This window comes from Panicum hallii, chromosome 1 (assembly GCF_002211085.1).
Source record: "Panicum hallii strain FIL2 chromosome 1, PHallii_v3.1, whole genome shotgun sequence".
NCBI lineage: Eukaryota > Viridiplantae > Streptophyta > Magnoliopsida > Poales > Poaceae > Panicum > Panicum hallii.
Genome location: NC_038042.1, coordinates 13,165,422 through 13,180,516, shown reverse-complemented (window position 1 = coordinate 13,180,516; position 15,095 = coordinate 13,165,422). Strand labels below are relative to the sequence as shown.

Here is a 15,095-nt window from a genome sequence, read left to right as displayed (position 1 = left end):
ACATTCATGGGAAACACCTCTAACATATGATTCAATTTACCTCCAATAAGATCCTATCGCGAAAAGGGCAACCCTGTGCTTTTTCATTAAAAGGACCCCAACAAACACGGTTTTAGGAACATCCATCCCAAACATGGTACACACTTAATAACTTCATCCTATTTCTACGTGATAGCCCTTTGTTTTCTAAAAAAGCCCATTGTTTTTAATGCAGGATCCATTGGCACCAGTAGTGTTGCAGAACAAGCTTTTGTCTTCATGGTTTGTTCCTGGACAAAAACGGGCACCTTGCTCTAATAAGTACAATAGATATTAGAGATGTATAACTAGACAACATTGACATAACTATAAGAGCTGGAGAAATTATTGATATAGCAAAAAAGGCATGACCGTAGAGCATACAATCACTACCGGAAAAAAGATCTTTGCCGAGTGTTAAGTATTTTGCCGAGTATTTTTTTTTCGGGCACTCTGCAAAGAGCATCTTTGCCGAGTGTCGTTTTCGGCGTTCGGCAAAGATATCTTTGCCGAGTGCCTTTTTCAGACACTCGGCAAAGATAATTTTCAAATCATATTTTGAAGTAGTAAATTAATTCAAATAAAAATATTTTCAACTACAAAGTTGTATAACTCATCAAGATGCATAATTTTTGTTTTGGATATTTCTTCATTTGACAAAATAAATGTAAATTTGTTCACAAAACATATATATCTCTCTCGTAATTTATGAAACTATAAGAGAGATATATAAGATTTGTGAACAATATTAGAATTATCATGTTAGATGAAGAAATGATAAAACAACCAAAGTTTTAATTTATGAAACTATAAGAGAGATATATAAGATTTGTGAACAATATTAGAATTATCATGTTAGATGAAGAAATGACAAAACAACCAAAATAAACTTTGTAGATCTTGAGAAGTTATAAGATTTTACAGTTAGCAACATTTTAATTTAAAGTCATCTTATCAACAAAAACTACATCTGAATATAGAAAATTTAAAATTCGAATTTTGCAAATGACCTTGAATGGAAAAACCATCAAAATTAAAGTTGTAGATCTCAAAAAGTTATGAAAGTTTGTAGTTGACAACTTTTTAATTTGAAATCATTGTGTCATATTAAAATACGTTTGAAGTTTTCAAATTTGAAATTCAAATTTTGTAAACGATCTCGGATGAAGAAACTACCAAAATAAAAGTTGTAGATCTCGAAAAGTTATGCCACTTTGTAGTTAATAACCTTTTCATTTGAATTTAGTTACTATCTCAAACAAACAATTTACACTCGGTTAATTATAATATGTGCAGAATAAAAATGTAACGTTGACACACGTGGTTCAATGGTGCAGTGGTAGAGGGAGTTGTTTGTGTGCAGAAGGTCGTGAGTTTGAATCCTATCATCGACAACTTATGGAAAATTGCTGAAAAAAAATATGCAACCCATTAGATGGGTCACTAGCTGGCTGTGCATGCCTCCCCTAATAAATTTTTTTCCTATTTCATCTTTTGGATTTTTTTCAATTTATATTTTGCCGAATGCTTCTCTTTGCTGAGTGCTTTTTGGCACTCGGCAAAGACGTCTTTGCCGATGAAATCTTTGCCGAGTGCCCTTTGCCGAGTGTTACACTCGGCAAATCCTTTGCCGAGTGTAATCGGGGCTTTGCCGAGTGTCCCAGACACTCGGCAAAGCTCCTGAATCCGGTAGTGAATTATATTGCCCAGCTTTGCCCTTGAGTTGTTTTCTGTTAGACACGTGTATCTTAGCATGTGTTTGCTTTTTTACTACATTCCTTTCCGCTTGCAGTTATCTGGTGACATGAACTAAAATCATTGCGTATTACTTTAGCAGTTTGGTGAAACAAAAAGGCCAGCTAGCAGCCAATGTACAAAGATCCAGCTTACGAATATTCTGATGAATGATTAGTTATGTGACGAAGGTGGTATTTGATTTCTCGTATAATACTGTGCTGTTAGAGATTATGTTTTAACCTTGTAAATATATTATATTAGGATAAATTAGTGGTATATTACACAGAAAAATTATGTGGTACCACCTAAAATACCAAAATGGAAACTGGTAAAGCATAATATAGACCAGTGGATCAGCTTATGCAATGTATACAAAAAAGCAGGGTTTGGAGCAAAACAAGATAACTATGCTTTAAGCTCTAAACATTCAGTTTTACCTCACTTTGATGGAAACATGTAATCAAAGCATGTAAACAACTAGAAAAGAATTTCAGTACACTAAAAGCAAACCTTGTGGATTCACGCATCATGATCATGTCCACCATTCAGCACCGGGAAGGTGGGAGACCAAAACATGGTGAAGGGATAGACTCCATGCAGGTATTCATACTCCTGTGTTGGTTCATAGACCTTCTCCACTGTGCTGCTTGAAATATGCACACAGAAGACTCTATGCTCTATCTGCAAGAACACAAAGTCATCATTGTCCCCAACCACATCCACATGAACACGAGCATCCTGAGAATGCCAAGTAGGATCTGCAAGGTGCCCGAACGCCTGACGCAAACAAATTGTATCCATCAACTTCCAATTGTCAGTGCTAGCACAGTCCGTGGTGCGGTGCCATACATGAAACTTAAACTCCCTCACATTGATGAGGCAGAGTCTGGAACCCTGAGCACGAGACAGCCCAAGACTATTCGCACCATTTTGTACACCGTTCGTGAGCTTGATACAGAACAAGCTCATGGATGATGAATCTACCCCGAGAATATATCCTGCCATGCAATTCATGTAGAGCTTGCCATGGGTGAGCAGGATACGGTTCCCCCATCTATTCCAGCCTTCCAATTGCTCGGGTAGCTCTATAATGTGGGAATTACGGACTTCGCCCCAGGTCCCGTCTTGTAAATCAGATAAATGTACAGATGCTCTTCGGTCACTGCACCTGAATAACACCATGGTGCACAGCAGGCCGTCACCACTGTCCTCATGGAACGCCAAATCTAGGGACTTCTGAATAAGGTCTCTGTTTGCAGCTTCACCGATCGGGGGCGGTGAAAGGAGGCAAGTGGCCCGATCAGGATCAGGATGCAGCGGGCTGCACACGATGAAATCGCTGTCGTCGTAGACGAGTAGGCGGGCGTTGCGGCAGTCCCACACATCTACGGCGTCGTCGGGCAGGTCGAAGCTGCCGTGGGGAGGACGCCCGCGAGCTCGGGGTGCTGCGACACCGGCAAAAAGCGCACGCGCGGGTAGCTGCTGTTGCTGACGTAGAAGCCGAGGAAGCGGGGCGGGTGGTGCGCGCGGAAGCGGCGGAGGAAGGCGGGGTCGGAGGCGTGCCGGAGCCAGCGCTTGGAGACGGCGGCGGCGCGGAAGAGGTAGGCGTGGGAGTCGAGGCGGAGCAGGATGTCGCGGAGGAGGTCGCCGGAGCCGAACACCGCCGCGATCGCAGCCGTGGAATCAGCCTGCGGCGGTGCAGCCTCCATTGCGACTACGCCGTGGAGATCGGAGAAGACGAGATGAGATTTTCTTAGGATTTTTGGGAGGAGGAAGAAGAATCCGTACGAGGCCTCCATAGCCCACCAAAATGTTAAGCGTCTCGTTGGATCGCAAGCTGCGGAAAAACTAAAAGTCGGTTGGTTGCGTTTGGTTCATTTGGCTGTGACTGTATTACCCTTAAAATTCTTTTAAGACAATTTATATGTAAAATGATCTTAAAACCCAAACCCTGTACTGTTAAAAGATTCACGTGTAAATAAATATTTTATAAAAATATTTAGTTTGTTTAAATTTTGCATCCACCCTTGATATATGGTCCAAAATTTTAAACTTTTTGTAAATTCTCTTAATATTTTGGAGTTTTCTGTAAAAATATCAAGACATAAAAGTAGTAAAATTAATTACATATTTCAGTGAGGGCCTTTCTGCAAAAAGTTCTGAGTTTTATCTGAATCCGATATATTCAGGGCAATGCATGACCAAGTTAGGGGCTGAATCTGAGGATATGCCTGAAACAAAGATTATAGAGCAATGTTGGGGCTACAATTTCTATTTTGATAGATTTCAATATTTAGTAGCCAATTTTGAAGATAACTGGACTGCAATGTTCAGGTTCAGAAAAAGATCAGGCTGAAATCGAGGTATACAGCACAGCCTGTAATATGTTGTTAATATATACTCCCTCCATCCTATAAAAAATGCAATTTTAATTTTTCCAGATAGATCAGTGGTGGCGTGAAAAGACTCTTATAGCCTTATTTGGTTGCCACATAGTTAGTTAAGATCTAATTTCTAAAATTGCACACTTTATATGATTTTTTCAAATGTAGAATTGTACTTTTTATGGGATGGAGGGAATATAGCAGTCTTATAGAAAAAGGCATGGTTATCACCCTCTCTGGAGGCTTGACGGAGTCAACGGCGCGGGGAGCTTTCACAATCACAAGGACCTCTCTACTCAATAAAAAAATTTATACAAGACATACAAAAATCTGTTCGGTCATAGAAAAAATTGTTCCAGCCACGGAAATGATGTGTTCTAATGTTTGCATCTTGTGGTCGAAGCATGAAAAAACAAGCAAACTACGGGGAATGGAAGAATGCAGGCAAAATCAGTAAAAGATCTTTTGAAAGCCAAATAAAAAAAATTCCTCAAGCAAGTCGGTGGGAGTTTGGCAGGCTATTTAGCTTTTGAAATCATATTGCATAAGCAAAGTGTACTAATAGATAAGAAAACAAATCCATCCATGTGTCCAAATGGCTGATAACAAAAAGTAGTCCAAATGGTACATAAATACTGTCAGAAGTCTAGAAAGTATCCAATATCGCATCAAAAGTCCACATAATATTAGTGTGCTAACAAAAAATATACAAACGTGGCGGGCTATCATGTACCCCTCCGTTCTAAAAAGAATGCAACTTCTCACTTTTCAAGAAGTCAAACACTTTTAACTTCAACCAAATTTATACAAAAAATTACTAACATTTATATATCCAAATAGATTTAGTATAAAAATATATTACATGATTAATCTAATAATTATTATTTTGTAATATAAATATTAATAATATTTTATATAAATTTGGTCAAATTTAAAATTATTTGACTTCTTAGAAAGCGAGAGCTGCATTTTTTTTTAGAACGGAGGGAGTACACGACACAGTTGAAATTTTAAATATTCACAGAGTGAAAATTTTTGAAATTTTAGATACGATAAATTTCAGTGAAAGCAATGTCTTGTACAAAAGAATTACAGAATGGTTGAGGAATCACATCCAGCTTCACATTTTCCTCTTCACTTCTCGCTTGGTAACTCCCATCTATTCATTCACCAGGCATCAGCTAAAGAGAAATTGCACCAGTTTCAGAGAAGGATCCTTCTGGGAAAAAAAGTTTCCACATCCTCCCGTTATTTTCTTTACTATTCAGACTTGTAGTACTCCAGCGTCAGACGTCTGGATTCTGGAATATAAGGGTGTGTTTGGTTGTTGGACTAAGTCTAGCCTGGCTAGAATTCTAAGCCTGGCTAGACCAAGCCTGGGTTAGGAGATGCAAGGGTCCATGTTTAGTTGTGTGGCTTAAGTAAGCCTGGCCATTGTATGCGTGTGTTTGGTTGGCTGATTATAGTTATAGAATGACCTTGGACTAGATCGAAGGTGAAGTTACCGCACTTTTGCGTACCTACTCCTCTTATTCTCTCCACGCATCAAATTGGTCAGTGCATTATCACCATACACACCTCATGAAATTCAGACAAGCAGTGCTGTCAAAGCATATCTTTTTTTTTGTGAAAGATGTTGTCAAAGCATATCAATTTCAGATTTCATACAAGACAAAACAAGCAAGTCCCCCTCAATTAACCAAAAAAGAAGAAGGAAAAACGAAAAAAAATAGAACGCCGATTTCCAAATCCACTCACCCAAAAATGGATTGCAACCTCAGTTTCCACCAATCGAATTGGATCCATCCAAATAGGAACAAGCTAGAAAGGAGACGGACAGATTGGAGGAGGAAATGACGGAAGAAGCTAAATCGAGCTCCTTCTCTCTCTCTCTCTCTCGCCCCGTGAAGAAGCTGGCGGGGAGAGTACGCCAGCGAGTAGCAGCGGGCACCGGCGGAGAGGGCCGAGAAGGAGCACGAGGTGGACGGAGATGGACTACAACGGCAGCGCAGCGCTGGGCGCAGGAGACTACGGGCCGCTCCGCCGCCCTCGCGTGGCCGCACAGCCGGCCACGCGGGGAGATCTGCCGGCCGCGGGCGGCTCCGCCGCCACACAGGGGAGCTCCGCCGCCCGCCCGCCCACCGCTGTGGAAGTTCTCTGTGAGGGGGCCGAGCGGAAAGGAGATGACTGACCGAGCGGATACCCAAGGTGAGCGGATGCCAAAGAGTTCGATACCGAGAGCTAGCACTAGCCTGGCTTGCTGTAAACAGCTTTTTTCGCGTTTCCGGCAAGCCAGCCCGGACACCACTTTTGGCTTGCTGAAGCCTGGCTTGAAGCCTTAGGCTGTCTCCAGCGATATCCTCCAAATCCCATCCTCTACATCCTTCATTTACAGAATTCTCTACAAGATTCTCTCCTCTATATCTCATTTCTCTCCAACAACGTTCTCTAAATCTCGTTCTCTATACATTAAACCCTATATTAGAAACATATTTTGTTCCAAATTTTTATACGTACGTATTTATCATACCTCAAACGCTATGGACATATTTTATTTTTATTTAATTCAGTGTTTGAAACGTAAAGAAAAAATAGAGAAGAGGAGAGAGAATCTCTATATATAGAGGAAACCTGTAGCGTTCTCTATTTTAGAGGACCATTTAGAGAACGCTGCTGGAGCAATAGAGAACGGAATCTTCCTCTATATATAGAGTACAGAACGCTTTACAGAACGCTGCTGGAGACAGCCTTAGCCAGGCATCCAAACAAGCGTAGGGTGCATTGCTGCAGCCTAGCTAGCCCTAAGCCGGGGAACCAAACAGCCTTAAAAAAATATGTTCCTTAGATCTCCAACATACTCAATAACGAATCAAATAATCCATGCTCAAGGGCAAGCTCGGCCACATCGCAGCTCCTAGTCATCAATACTGAAAATAGTTGTTTTATCAAAAATAATTCAGAAAAATTATTGGAGATTATATGTTTAGGTTCCAAACAATCTATTACACAATATGAGAAATTTTACGATGCTTAGAGATTTTAAGAGACATTGAGGGGTCCAGATCCATTGGTTAAAAGGTAGGAAGAATCTATTACGAAAAACCTAAGACGTGGATCAGAACCAATTATTTTATAGGTCAGGAACTACCTGTGGAAATAAGGCAAAGGGTATTTTAGTATTTTTATTTAGTGTGTCCACTCATACATTTGATCGGCCAAACCCAATCCTTGCTTAGACTGCCTCCAACAATGGGCAGGCAAATTGGCTATGCATTTCAACGTTTAGTTGCCCCCCTGCAATTTGCCTGGCCAGCTAAAACCTTCTGCACCCAACAAAGCAGCTAAAATAGTTGTGGCCGTTGGCCCTATTTAATTTCGCGCCAAAGAATGGACGCGTTTTGTTTTCCCGCTTCAACGTCAAATTTTACCCCGCGCGAGGTACACAACGATAGAACGTTTGGCTTCGTCCTCCTCCCCTGTTTTCTCGTCCAGGATTGCCGTTGAGCCCGTGGAGCGAGACCCATCCAAATCTGGGACTGATCGGTGGGCGCGTGAGGATTTTGGCAGCGTCAGGTGGTGGATTTGGTGAGTAATCCCCCTTCTTCGTCTGATGAGTCTGGTAGCTACGTGTGCCGTGTGGATTAGGGCTGCAAAATAAAAAACTGTTGCCGCATGTGAGAGAGAACAGTAGGTCCTTTGATATCATTATCTTAATACTATGATAGGCAACTTTAACTGCTTTTTTTTCCATATGCACATGGAGAGCTCGAATTTAGCAAGTGAAAATGGCTGCTTATTACACTCCTTCCGGTTTTATTACACTCCTTTTTTGAAGTCTGTTTGTTTAATCCCACCTAGACACTCTCAGTTCGTTTAATACCATTGCTCTCAGATGTGTTTTGTTTGACAGTGATTGCAAATATGTGATATGGGAATTGGAATAAACTACATTTTAATGTGTACTTTAGCTAGTATCTTTATTTCTGTTTGCATGGTTAAACTGAAACATTCCTCCTTGCTTTAACTGAACGCTTTGAACATAGCCCCAATTGCTTATGATTTCAGAAAAGCATTTTTGTTATCTGTGTACTAGAACTTTATGTCTAATCTATATTGTTCAGACTTGTCAAACATGATAGCTTGGTCCTGCCTAAAAGACTCACATTTTAGGCGGAATAAACGGAAGAAAGATGAAGAATGCATGTTAACTTCAATTATAGCAGCTTTGGAACCTTCTAAACGTAGGAGGGGTGGTTTAGTTCCAGGACATAAATTTAAGCATCGTGATAGAGAAGTAGCTTTTGCGCAAATTATGAGGGATTACTTTGTTGATAATCCTTTGTACAGCGAAGAGGACTTTCGGCGACGGTATGCAACTCTTCGTTGTTGCCCTCTTAATGTGTAACAATTCTATAAAATAATTGCTAATATATTGTCTTCTCATGCATAGATTTAGAATGAAGAAGTCGCTATTCCTTGACATGGTCCACAAGATTACCGAGAAGAATTCTTATTTTCGTCAACGTGAGAATGCTTGTGGGCACAAGGGCTTCCATCCCATGCATAAATGTCTTGTGGCTATGAGGATGCTTGCATATGGCAGTCCAGCTGATTCGTTTAATGACACGTATCGCATGGCCGAGTCAACAGTTCTAGAGACCGTGAAGCAATTTGCAAGAACCATCATTTCTGTTTATGAGAGTGAATTTTTGCAGCCACCGACAAAAACTGAGCTTGACACCATTTTACAAGTCAATGAGGCTAGAGGCTTTCCTGGGATGATCGGCAGCATTGATTGTATGCATTGGGAATGGTCTAATTGTCCGACTGCATGGCATGGTCAGTTCAAGGGACGCAAAGGCAAAACGACCATAATCTTGGAGGCCGTTGCTACGCAGGACCTACGCATATGGCATGCATTTTTTGGATTGCCTGGCTCCCTTGACGACATCAATGTGCTCCATAGGTCTCCGGTGTTTGATGATCTTGCTGCTGGAGAGAGACCAAAAACTGAATTCCATGTTAATGGAACCAAGTATGACATGTGTTATTATCTTGCTGACGGAATATACCCTGATTGGGCTACATTGGTAAAAACATATAGCGAGCCGGTTAGTCAAAAGGAAAGAATATATGCAGAGACACAGGAATCAGCAAGGAAGGATGTTGAACGCGCTTTTGGGGTGCTTCGGTCCAAATTCAGGATAATTTATAACCCTGCTAGGTTGTGGAGCCAAAGGGATCTAAATGACATCATGCATGCATGTGTTATTCTACACAACATGGTGATCGAAGATGAAAGAAATTTGTATAGTAATCACCGAGAGTTTGAGAGGTCTTCAGACCCTCCAATTTCTCAAAATAGAGATGTGCCAGAAATTTCTGAATTGATTAAGTCATATTCCAGAATTCGTGACAAGGTTGTGTCTAATTGTTTGCAAAAAGACCTCATGGAACATATTTGGCAGCTGTATGGCAACGGTGCAGGACCTTTTTTAAATAGACAAGGCTTCTGTTGGTACATGGAAACACAGGTCCTGGAGAACAGCAGCAGTCTCTTTTGTTAGCGAACAGCAGCGGTCTCTTTTGTTAGCGAACAGCAACAGTCCCTTTTGTTAGCGAACAGCAGCAGTCTCTTTTGTTGGTAGTATAAGTTATAAATAGTTAGTGAACAGCAGCAGTCTCTTTTGTTGCTAAAGCTGCTTTGAATTATAATTGTACTGATGGACACCCAATGACATTCGTGATATGATATCTAGTCTCAATGATATATATGATCCTATCCATAACTTGCCAGATATAAATAAGCACTCAATCACTGGTACATAATTCAATTTAGAGATGACATTATTATTGTACATAAGTCACAAACAGCATACAAAGGATGGTCCAGATACACATCAAAAATTAAGTCTGATACACGTGCCACAAACTGGTGAAACAAGTTTGCGGAAATAGTTTTAAAACTCAAACATGTTCGTAGAAAAAATTACACAAACACAACTCTCATACAACAACTTAGGATTCACTAGTTGGGGGAGTGTTGATGCCTCTTCTCTTCATGATTTCCATCTGTTTCTGCTCGTACATCGCACGCAACGGTGGAGTCAACTTCTCAAGATCCTGTGACATGACTATAAGATCTGCATTCCACTGGTTTAACTCATACTCATTCTGTCGCAACTTGGAATCGGACTCCATTATTGCCCATTTCTTCTCCCAGGCAGCCCCTCCCAGTTCAGCTTCTGCAAATCAAGCCTCTCTCTTTCCATCTGGAACATTTCCTGCCTCCACTAATCTTCCTTCTCATCATTCTTCTCTCCTCTTTCATGCATTTTCTGTAGCATTTCCACAGCTGTACTTGACGATGAGGTATAACCCATCATCCGGGATCTCTTCATGGCGCTGTCCCTTCCTTCAGGTCGTTCAGGGAGTGCACTGCCGGTGTGCATAGAATTTATTTCTGTTTCAGAGTCTTGGGAATGCTTTTGGTTAGCTTTTTGTCCCATGTTAGTTTCCGCCATCTTCTCATGCCACTTTGGCTCTCCTCGAAGAACCACCCAACAGTGATGGAATTGCCACGGCTCTGTATCCTCATACATCCGAATGGAATCATTAATCTGTCCAAACAAAAAACATTCATTGATGCAAAAATCAAGAACAAAATGTGTAAAGATAGGACTCATGTATAAAATGGTGTACTCTGTCCTGCTCATTCTTGCCACTTTCATTCCTCCTTTCAATTGCAGCATAGAAACCACAAAATTTGCTGACAGCCTTCTGTATTGTGGTCCAGCGATTTTCTATGGAAATCTTAGTCCTACTGCTCGCTCCAATGTTCTCAGTGAAGTGTTGATGCATTCTTGCATAATACCCAGCAGCAGATTGGTTAGTTCCTATAATAGGATCTGTGCTAACATGCAGAAACGTTGAGCAAATTGCCCTATCTTCCTCCTTGGAGAATGCCTTTCCTCGCTGGGAAACCTTCTTCTTTTTCTTATTGTTTGTGACTGCACTCTTGTCGACTTCTTGAACCTCCGGGTCCTCAGTGGGGTGTTGATGACATGATGCAGTAACAGCAGGGCTGACAGGCTGAATTGGTACACTCATGTTATGCATTGATCCAGTAAATGCACCAGTAAGGTGGTACTGAAAATAAATTAAATTTGGATTAATGAAGCATAAAAATTACTGTAACAATAACCCAAAATAAATAAAGCAAACATACCTTCTCAAGTTCCTTCATGGTTGAGGCCCCAGGGAGTGACCACTCTTGGGAGTTGAACTCGTTGTTCATCCTGAAATATTGGTGTATCATTAGTTAAACAAGTTTTTGTTTCTTAAAAAATTCTCTAACTTCAGAACTGGGAGCAAGTGAACAAGATTTTATGATTATTTTGCCGTGAAAGAAACACTTTCAGGATCAGCTGTTATAGTAGGAAGGCGTTTTCCCTGATGCATGCAGGTTTCAGAAAAGATCTACGACTACTTGGGAGGCATTGAAGATATTAAAGAAAGCTCAGGTCTGTATGTTTGCTTAATTCATATTTGAATCAGTTCATCGCCATCTAATTTTTGTGTTCTAATTATGGGACCTTCTCACTCCTTTCACTAGGTTTGTACTGTATTCCTGCCGGCATGTAATTAACATCCTATATTCTGGGCACAATCAGACTTGCAGCTCGTTTATGATTTAGCTTTTCCAAAGAAACAGCAGGACATAGCAACCAAAGTGAGGTCGTAGCTAGGCACTAGCTACTACATCAGAACTGCATTATAGAAAGAAATTAATCTAGATGGTGCTGGTGGCAAAATGCAATCTAGATCAGTATAGAAAGAAATCGAATCTGCAGGTGCAGCTTCGGCCAATACAAGAGCGGCGCCCCCGCGTGCTTGCCACCTGCACTAATCCTAAACCCAACTGCTAATCTGATAAAAATAGAGTAAGGGAAACATGGATTGAAGGCCATAGCCAGTTGAATCGTGGATCTCGCCCGCAATAGGACTTAACACCTACATCTACAGACTAGCCTTCATGGACGAGATGGGGATTCGGGAGGAGAAGATGGGAGAGCAGAGCCTCTGCGGCACCATGCCCAGTGCCTGCCGTCAAGACCTCCTGGGAGACGGATCCATGGGGAAAGAGGAGGAAGGGAACTGGGGACGCACCTCATCGCCGACGGAGCCGCATCACTGTAGAGCTTGTCCGGGGGACGCACCTCCTCGCCGACGGAGCCGCGCCGCTGCAGAGCTTGTCCGCGTTGACCACTTGAAGATGACGTCTTGACGGTTATGGACGGGGCAAATGCCTCGCGTGCTCCCACCAGCCAGTTTGGCCGTTCTCTCTCTTCCCATGTATTTTGCCTGGCCTGAATACCTGACCCATTGGAGATGCTACAGTACCCGTCGGCGAGCGAAATTGCCTTTGCCTGTTCGATCGACGGCTGGCACATATCAGCGACTCTCTTGGTTGCATCTCCCTCTCTGCCGGCACCGCCCAGGCTCTTGCCGCCGCATCTCCCTTGGTGCCTGCACTGCCTAGTCCTGCCCATCTCGCCCGCCATGGCATTAACGTGCTGTTCTTCAATGGCTGACCGACATCGTTTCGTGTTGTGTGCGCTATGTGCCAGTTGGAGGATGGATTCCATGGCTAGAGAAGAACGACTGCGTGCCGGCGAGCCCTTGGGCATAGAAGCATGACTCCGCACCTGGCGGAGGGCGCCTGGATGGCGAGCCCTAGTACAGGGAGGCCCAGGGTGTAGAGCCCCAGCACACTGATGCCCTGACAGCGAGCCCATGTGGCAGCAAGGTCCTGGGCATCGAGTACTTTCTACCCAGCGGTGGCGGCCGGCAAGCTCCACTGCGGCGGCACCGAGTGGATGGGCTGCCGGTGGAGGAGCGCGCAGCAGCCTCCAGGTGATAGGGAAGAAGCGATCTATTTCTTTAATCGGGACCGATCTAAATTGGTATGGAGGGAAATGTACTAAACCACCCTTGTTTACACTAAAACAACCCTTGTAAATCAACGGTTCAGAATTTTTGGGCAGAGAGGAATCGATGGTTCCTCCCAAGCACCATAACAAAGCTTGGTAGCTGTTCCTCCATTATCAGCTAGCCAAAAGAATGAATGGTGCAGGAGGGCTCCAAATCTGTCTCAACTAGCTTTTCGGTACATACAGTCAGGGGTACCTCCTACCAGTGTATCCAGCCCGAGGGGTGCGAGGTTATCCGTAACCTCGCACTAAGCTTTTGGGTGACAGGGCGTAAGGCCCAGGCCTGACAACTGGGGGCACGGTTTACGGACCTCCCCCACGTACTAGCAGGTCCGGTGCCTCCACGTGCCCGCAAGGACGAAGTGCTTAGGAACAACTACCACGGGTCCGGACCACCGCGAGGTGGTCTTGGGTCCCCACGTGGTGGCACCGAACCCCCTCTCTGGTGGGGTGGGAGGTCCGGGCCCCCCTGGCTAGCCCAGGTGCTCAGACCCCTTGGGGGTCCGACTTCCACACGTGGGGGTCCGGTCTCAACGTCATCAGTTATGCAGCGTTCAAACAGCTGCAGATCCCGAAGTCCAAACTGGACCCGTCTCGCCCATTCTCCGGAATGGGCCCACATCCCATCTACCCGGTGGGGATCATCTCCCTACCGGTCATGTTCGGGACCGAGGAAAACTTCCGCACAGAGAACGTACAGTTCGATGTTGCGGAGGTGAACCTCCCATTCAATGCCATCATTGGCAGGCCGGCTCTGTATCGGTTCATAGCCGTTGCCCATTATGGGTATTTGGTTCTCAAGATGCCGTCCCCTGCAGGAGTCCTCACCGTGCAGGGCGACCGGACCGCTACTGTGGCAGCAGTTGAGAAGCTACATGCACTGGCAACGGGCCTCGTCCCAGCTGCCAGCACAGGGGGTCCGAGCCCTCGACATCACGCGCTAGGGCACCAGTCAGGACGCCCAAAGTTCGTCCGTCTGATACGGATGATGTCCTCGTAAAAACCATCCACGTTGGAGCAGAGCCCTCCCAGACCACCCGCATTGGGGGGAACCTGGGAGAGAAATAGGAAAGCGCGCTCATCACCTTCCTCCGGGCAAATGTCAACGTGTTTGCCTGGGAACCGTCACAGATGCCCGGGATCCCCAAGGAGGTGATTGAGCATCATCTGAAAATCCACCCCAACGCCAAGACTGTGCGACAAAAGCCACGGAAGCAGTCCATCGAGCGGCAGAATTTCATCCGTGAAGAGGTCCGCAAGCTGCTACAAGCTGGCTTCATTGAAGAGGTCCACCACCCCGAGTGGTTGGCCAATCCGATCGTTGTCCCAAAGGCCAACGGGAAGCTTTGGATGTGCATCAACTACACCAACCTCAACAAGGCATGTCCAAAAGATCCCTATCCACTTCAACGTATAGATCAAATTGTAGATTCCACCTCCGGGTGTGACTTGCTATCCTTCATAGATGCCTATTCTGGTTTTCATCAAATTAAAATAGCTAAGGCAGATAGGAAGCATACAACTTTTGTAACAGTGGATGATCTTTATTGCTATGTTGTAATGCCATATGGACTGCTTAATGCCCTGCCCACCTTTGCTCGTGCAATGAACATTACATTAGGTGGTTTGATTAGAGAGATAGTTGAGGTTTATGTTGATGACATCGTAGTCAAGACTAGAGAAGCGAAATCCCTTCTAGAAAATTAGCCCAAGTCTTCGACAAACTGCGCGCGACATGCACGAAGCTCAACCCCGAGGAATGTGTCTTTGGGCGTTTCGGTAGGGAGGCTTCTCGGGTTCCTGGTATCACACTGGGGGATTGAGGCAAACCCGGACAAGATCCAGGCAATCGAAGCAATGAGGCCCCCTGCTCGACTCAAGGACGTGCAGAAGTTAATGGGGTCGCTTGCAGCCCTCAGCCGCTTCATCTCGAGGATCTCGAGGCTGGCGGAGAGAGCTCTCC

General features: G+C 43.9%; 2 protein-coding genes across 7 annotated transcripts; one reads left to right on the top strand and one right to left on the bottom strand.

The window, feature by feature from the left end:
• The first annotated feature begins 6,805 nt into the window (after window positions 1–6,805).
• Window positions 6,806–9,876, top strand: LOC112872996 (putative nuclease HARBI1). Of its 5 annotated transcripts, none has more exons than XM_025936046.1 (3): window positions 6,806–7,724; window positions 8,385–8,507; window positions 8,590–9,876. In XM_025936046.1, exons 2-3 carry the CDS (start codon window positions 8,452–8,454, stop codon window positions 9,704–9,706), a joined length of 1,173 nt encoding a protein of 390 aa, XP_025791831.1. In that variant the 5' UTR covers window positions 6,806–7,724; window positions 8,385–8,451; the 3' UTR covers window positions 9,707–9,876. The 5 variants fall into 5 exon arrangements, with proteins under 5 accessions (XP_025791831.1, XP_025791823.1, XP_025791818.1 ...); XM_025936038.1 differs by having other exon boundaries at window positions 8,310–8,507; XM_025936033.1 differs by having other exon boundaries at window positions 8,261–8,507.
• An 89-nt stretch (window positions 9,877–9,965) lies between these two features.
• Window positions 9,966–13,061, bottom strand: LOC112881504. 2 transcript variants are annotated; one of them, XM_025946624.1, is made up of 4 exons: window positions 12,309–13,061; window positions 11,368–11,437; window positions 10,842–11,288; window positions 9,966–10,759 (listed from the first exon to the last, which is right to left on the bottom strand). In XM_025946624.1, the coding sequence occupies exons 1-4, from the start codon at window positions 12,935–12,937 to the stop codon at window positions 10,433–10,435; spliced, it is 1,473 nt and encodes a 490-aa protein (XP_025802409.1). In that variant the 5' UTR covers window positions 12,938–13,061; the 3' UTR covers window positions 9,966–10,432. The 2 variants fall into 2 exon arrangements, with proteins under 2 accessions (XP_025802409.1, XP_025803134.1); XM_025947349.1 differs by having other exon boundaries at window positions 10,842–11,231.
• Window positions 13,062–15,095: the final 2,034 nt, after the last annotated feature.

Excerpts from the sequence above, each read along its gene's own strand:
- LOC112872996 (XM_025936030.1), top strand. The coding sequence starts at position 8,239 with ATGTCTAATCTATATTGTTCAGACTTGTCAAACATGATAGCTTGGTCC. Across the intron at positions 8,508-8,589 it reads GAAGAGGACTTTCGGCGACG|ATTTAGAATGAAGAAGTCGC; the intron begins GTATGCAACTCT and ends TCTCATGCATAG.
- LOC112881504 (XM_025946624.1), bottom strand. The coding sequence starts at position 12,937 with ATGGGCTCGCTGTCAGGGCATCAGTGTGCTGGGGCTCTACACCCTGGG. Across the intron at positions 11,289-11,367 it reads CCATGAAGGAACTTGAGAAG|TACCACCTTACTGGTGCATT; the intron begins GTATGTTTGCTT and ends ATTTATTTTCAG. Across the intron at positions 10,760-10,841 it reads GCAAGAATGAGCAGGACAGA|ATTAATGATTCCATTCGGAT; the intron begins GTACACCATTTT and ends TTGTTTGGACAG.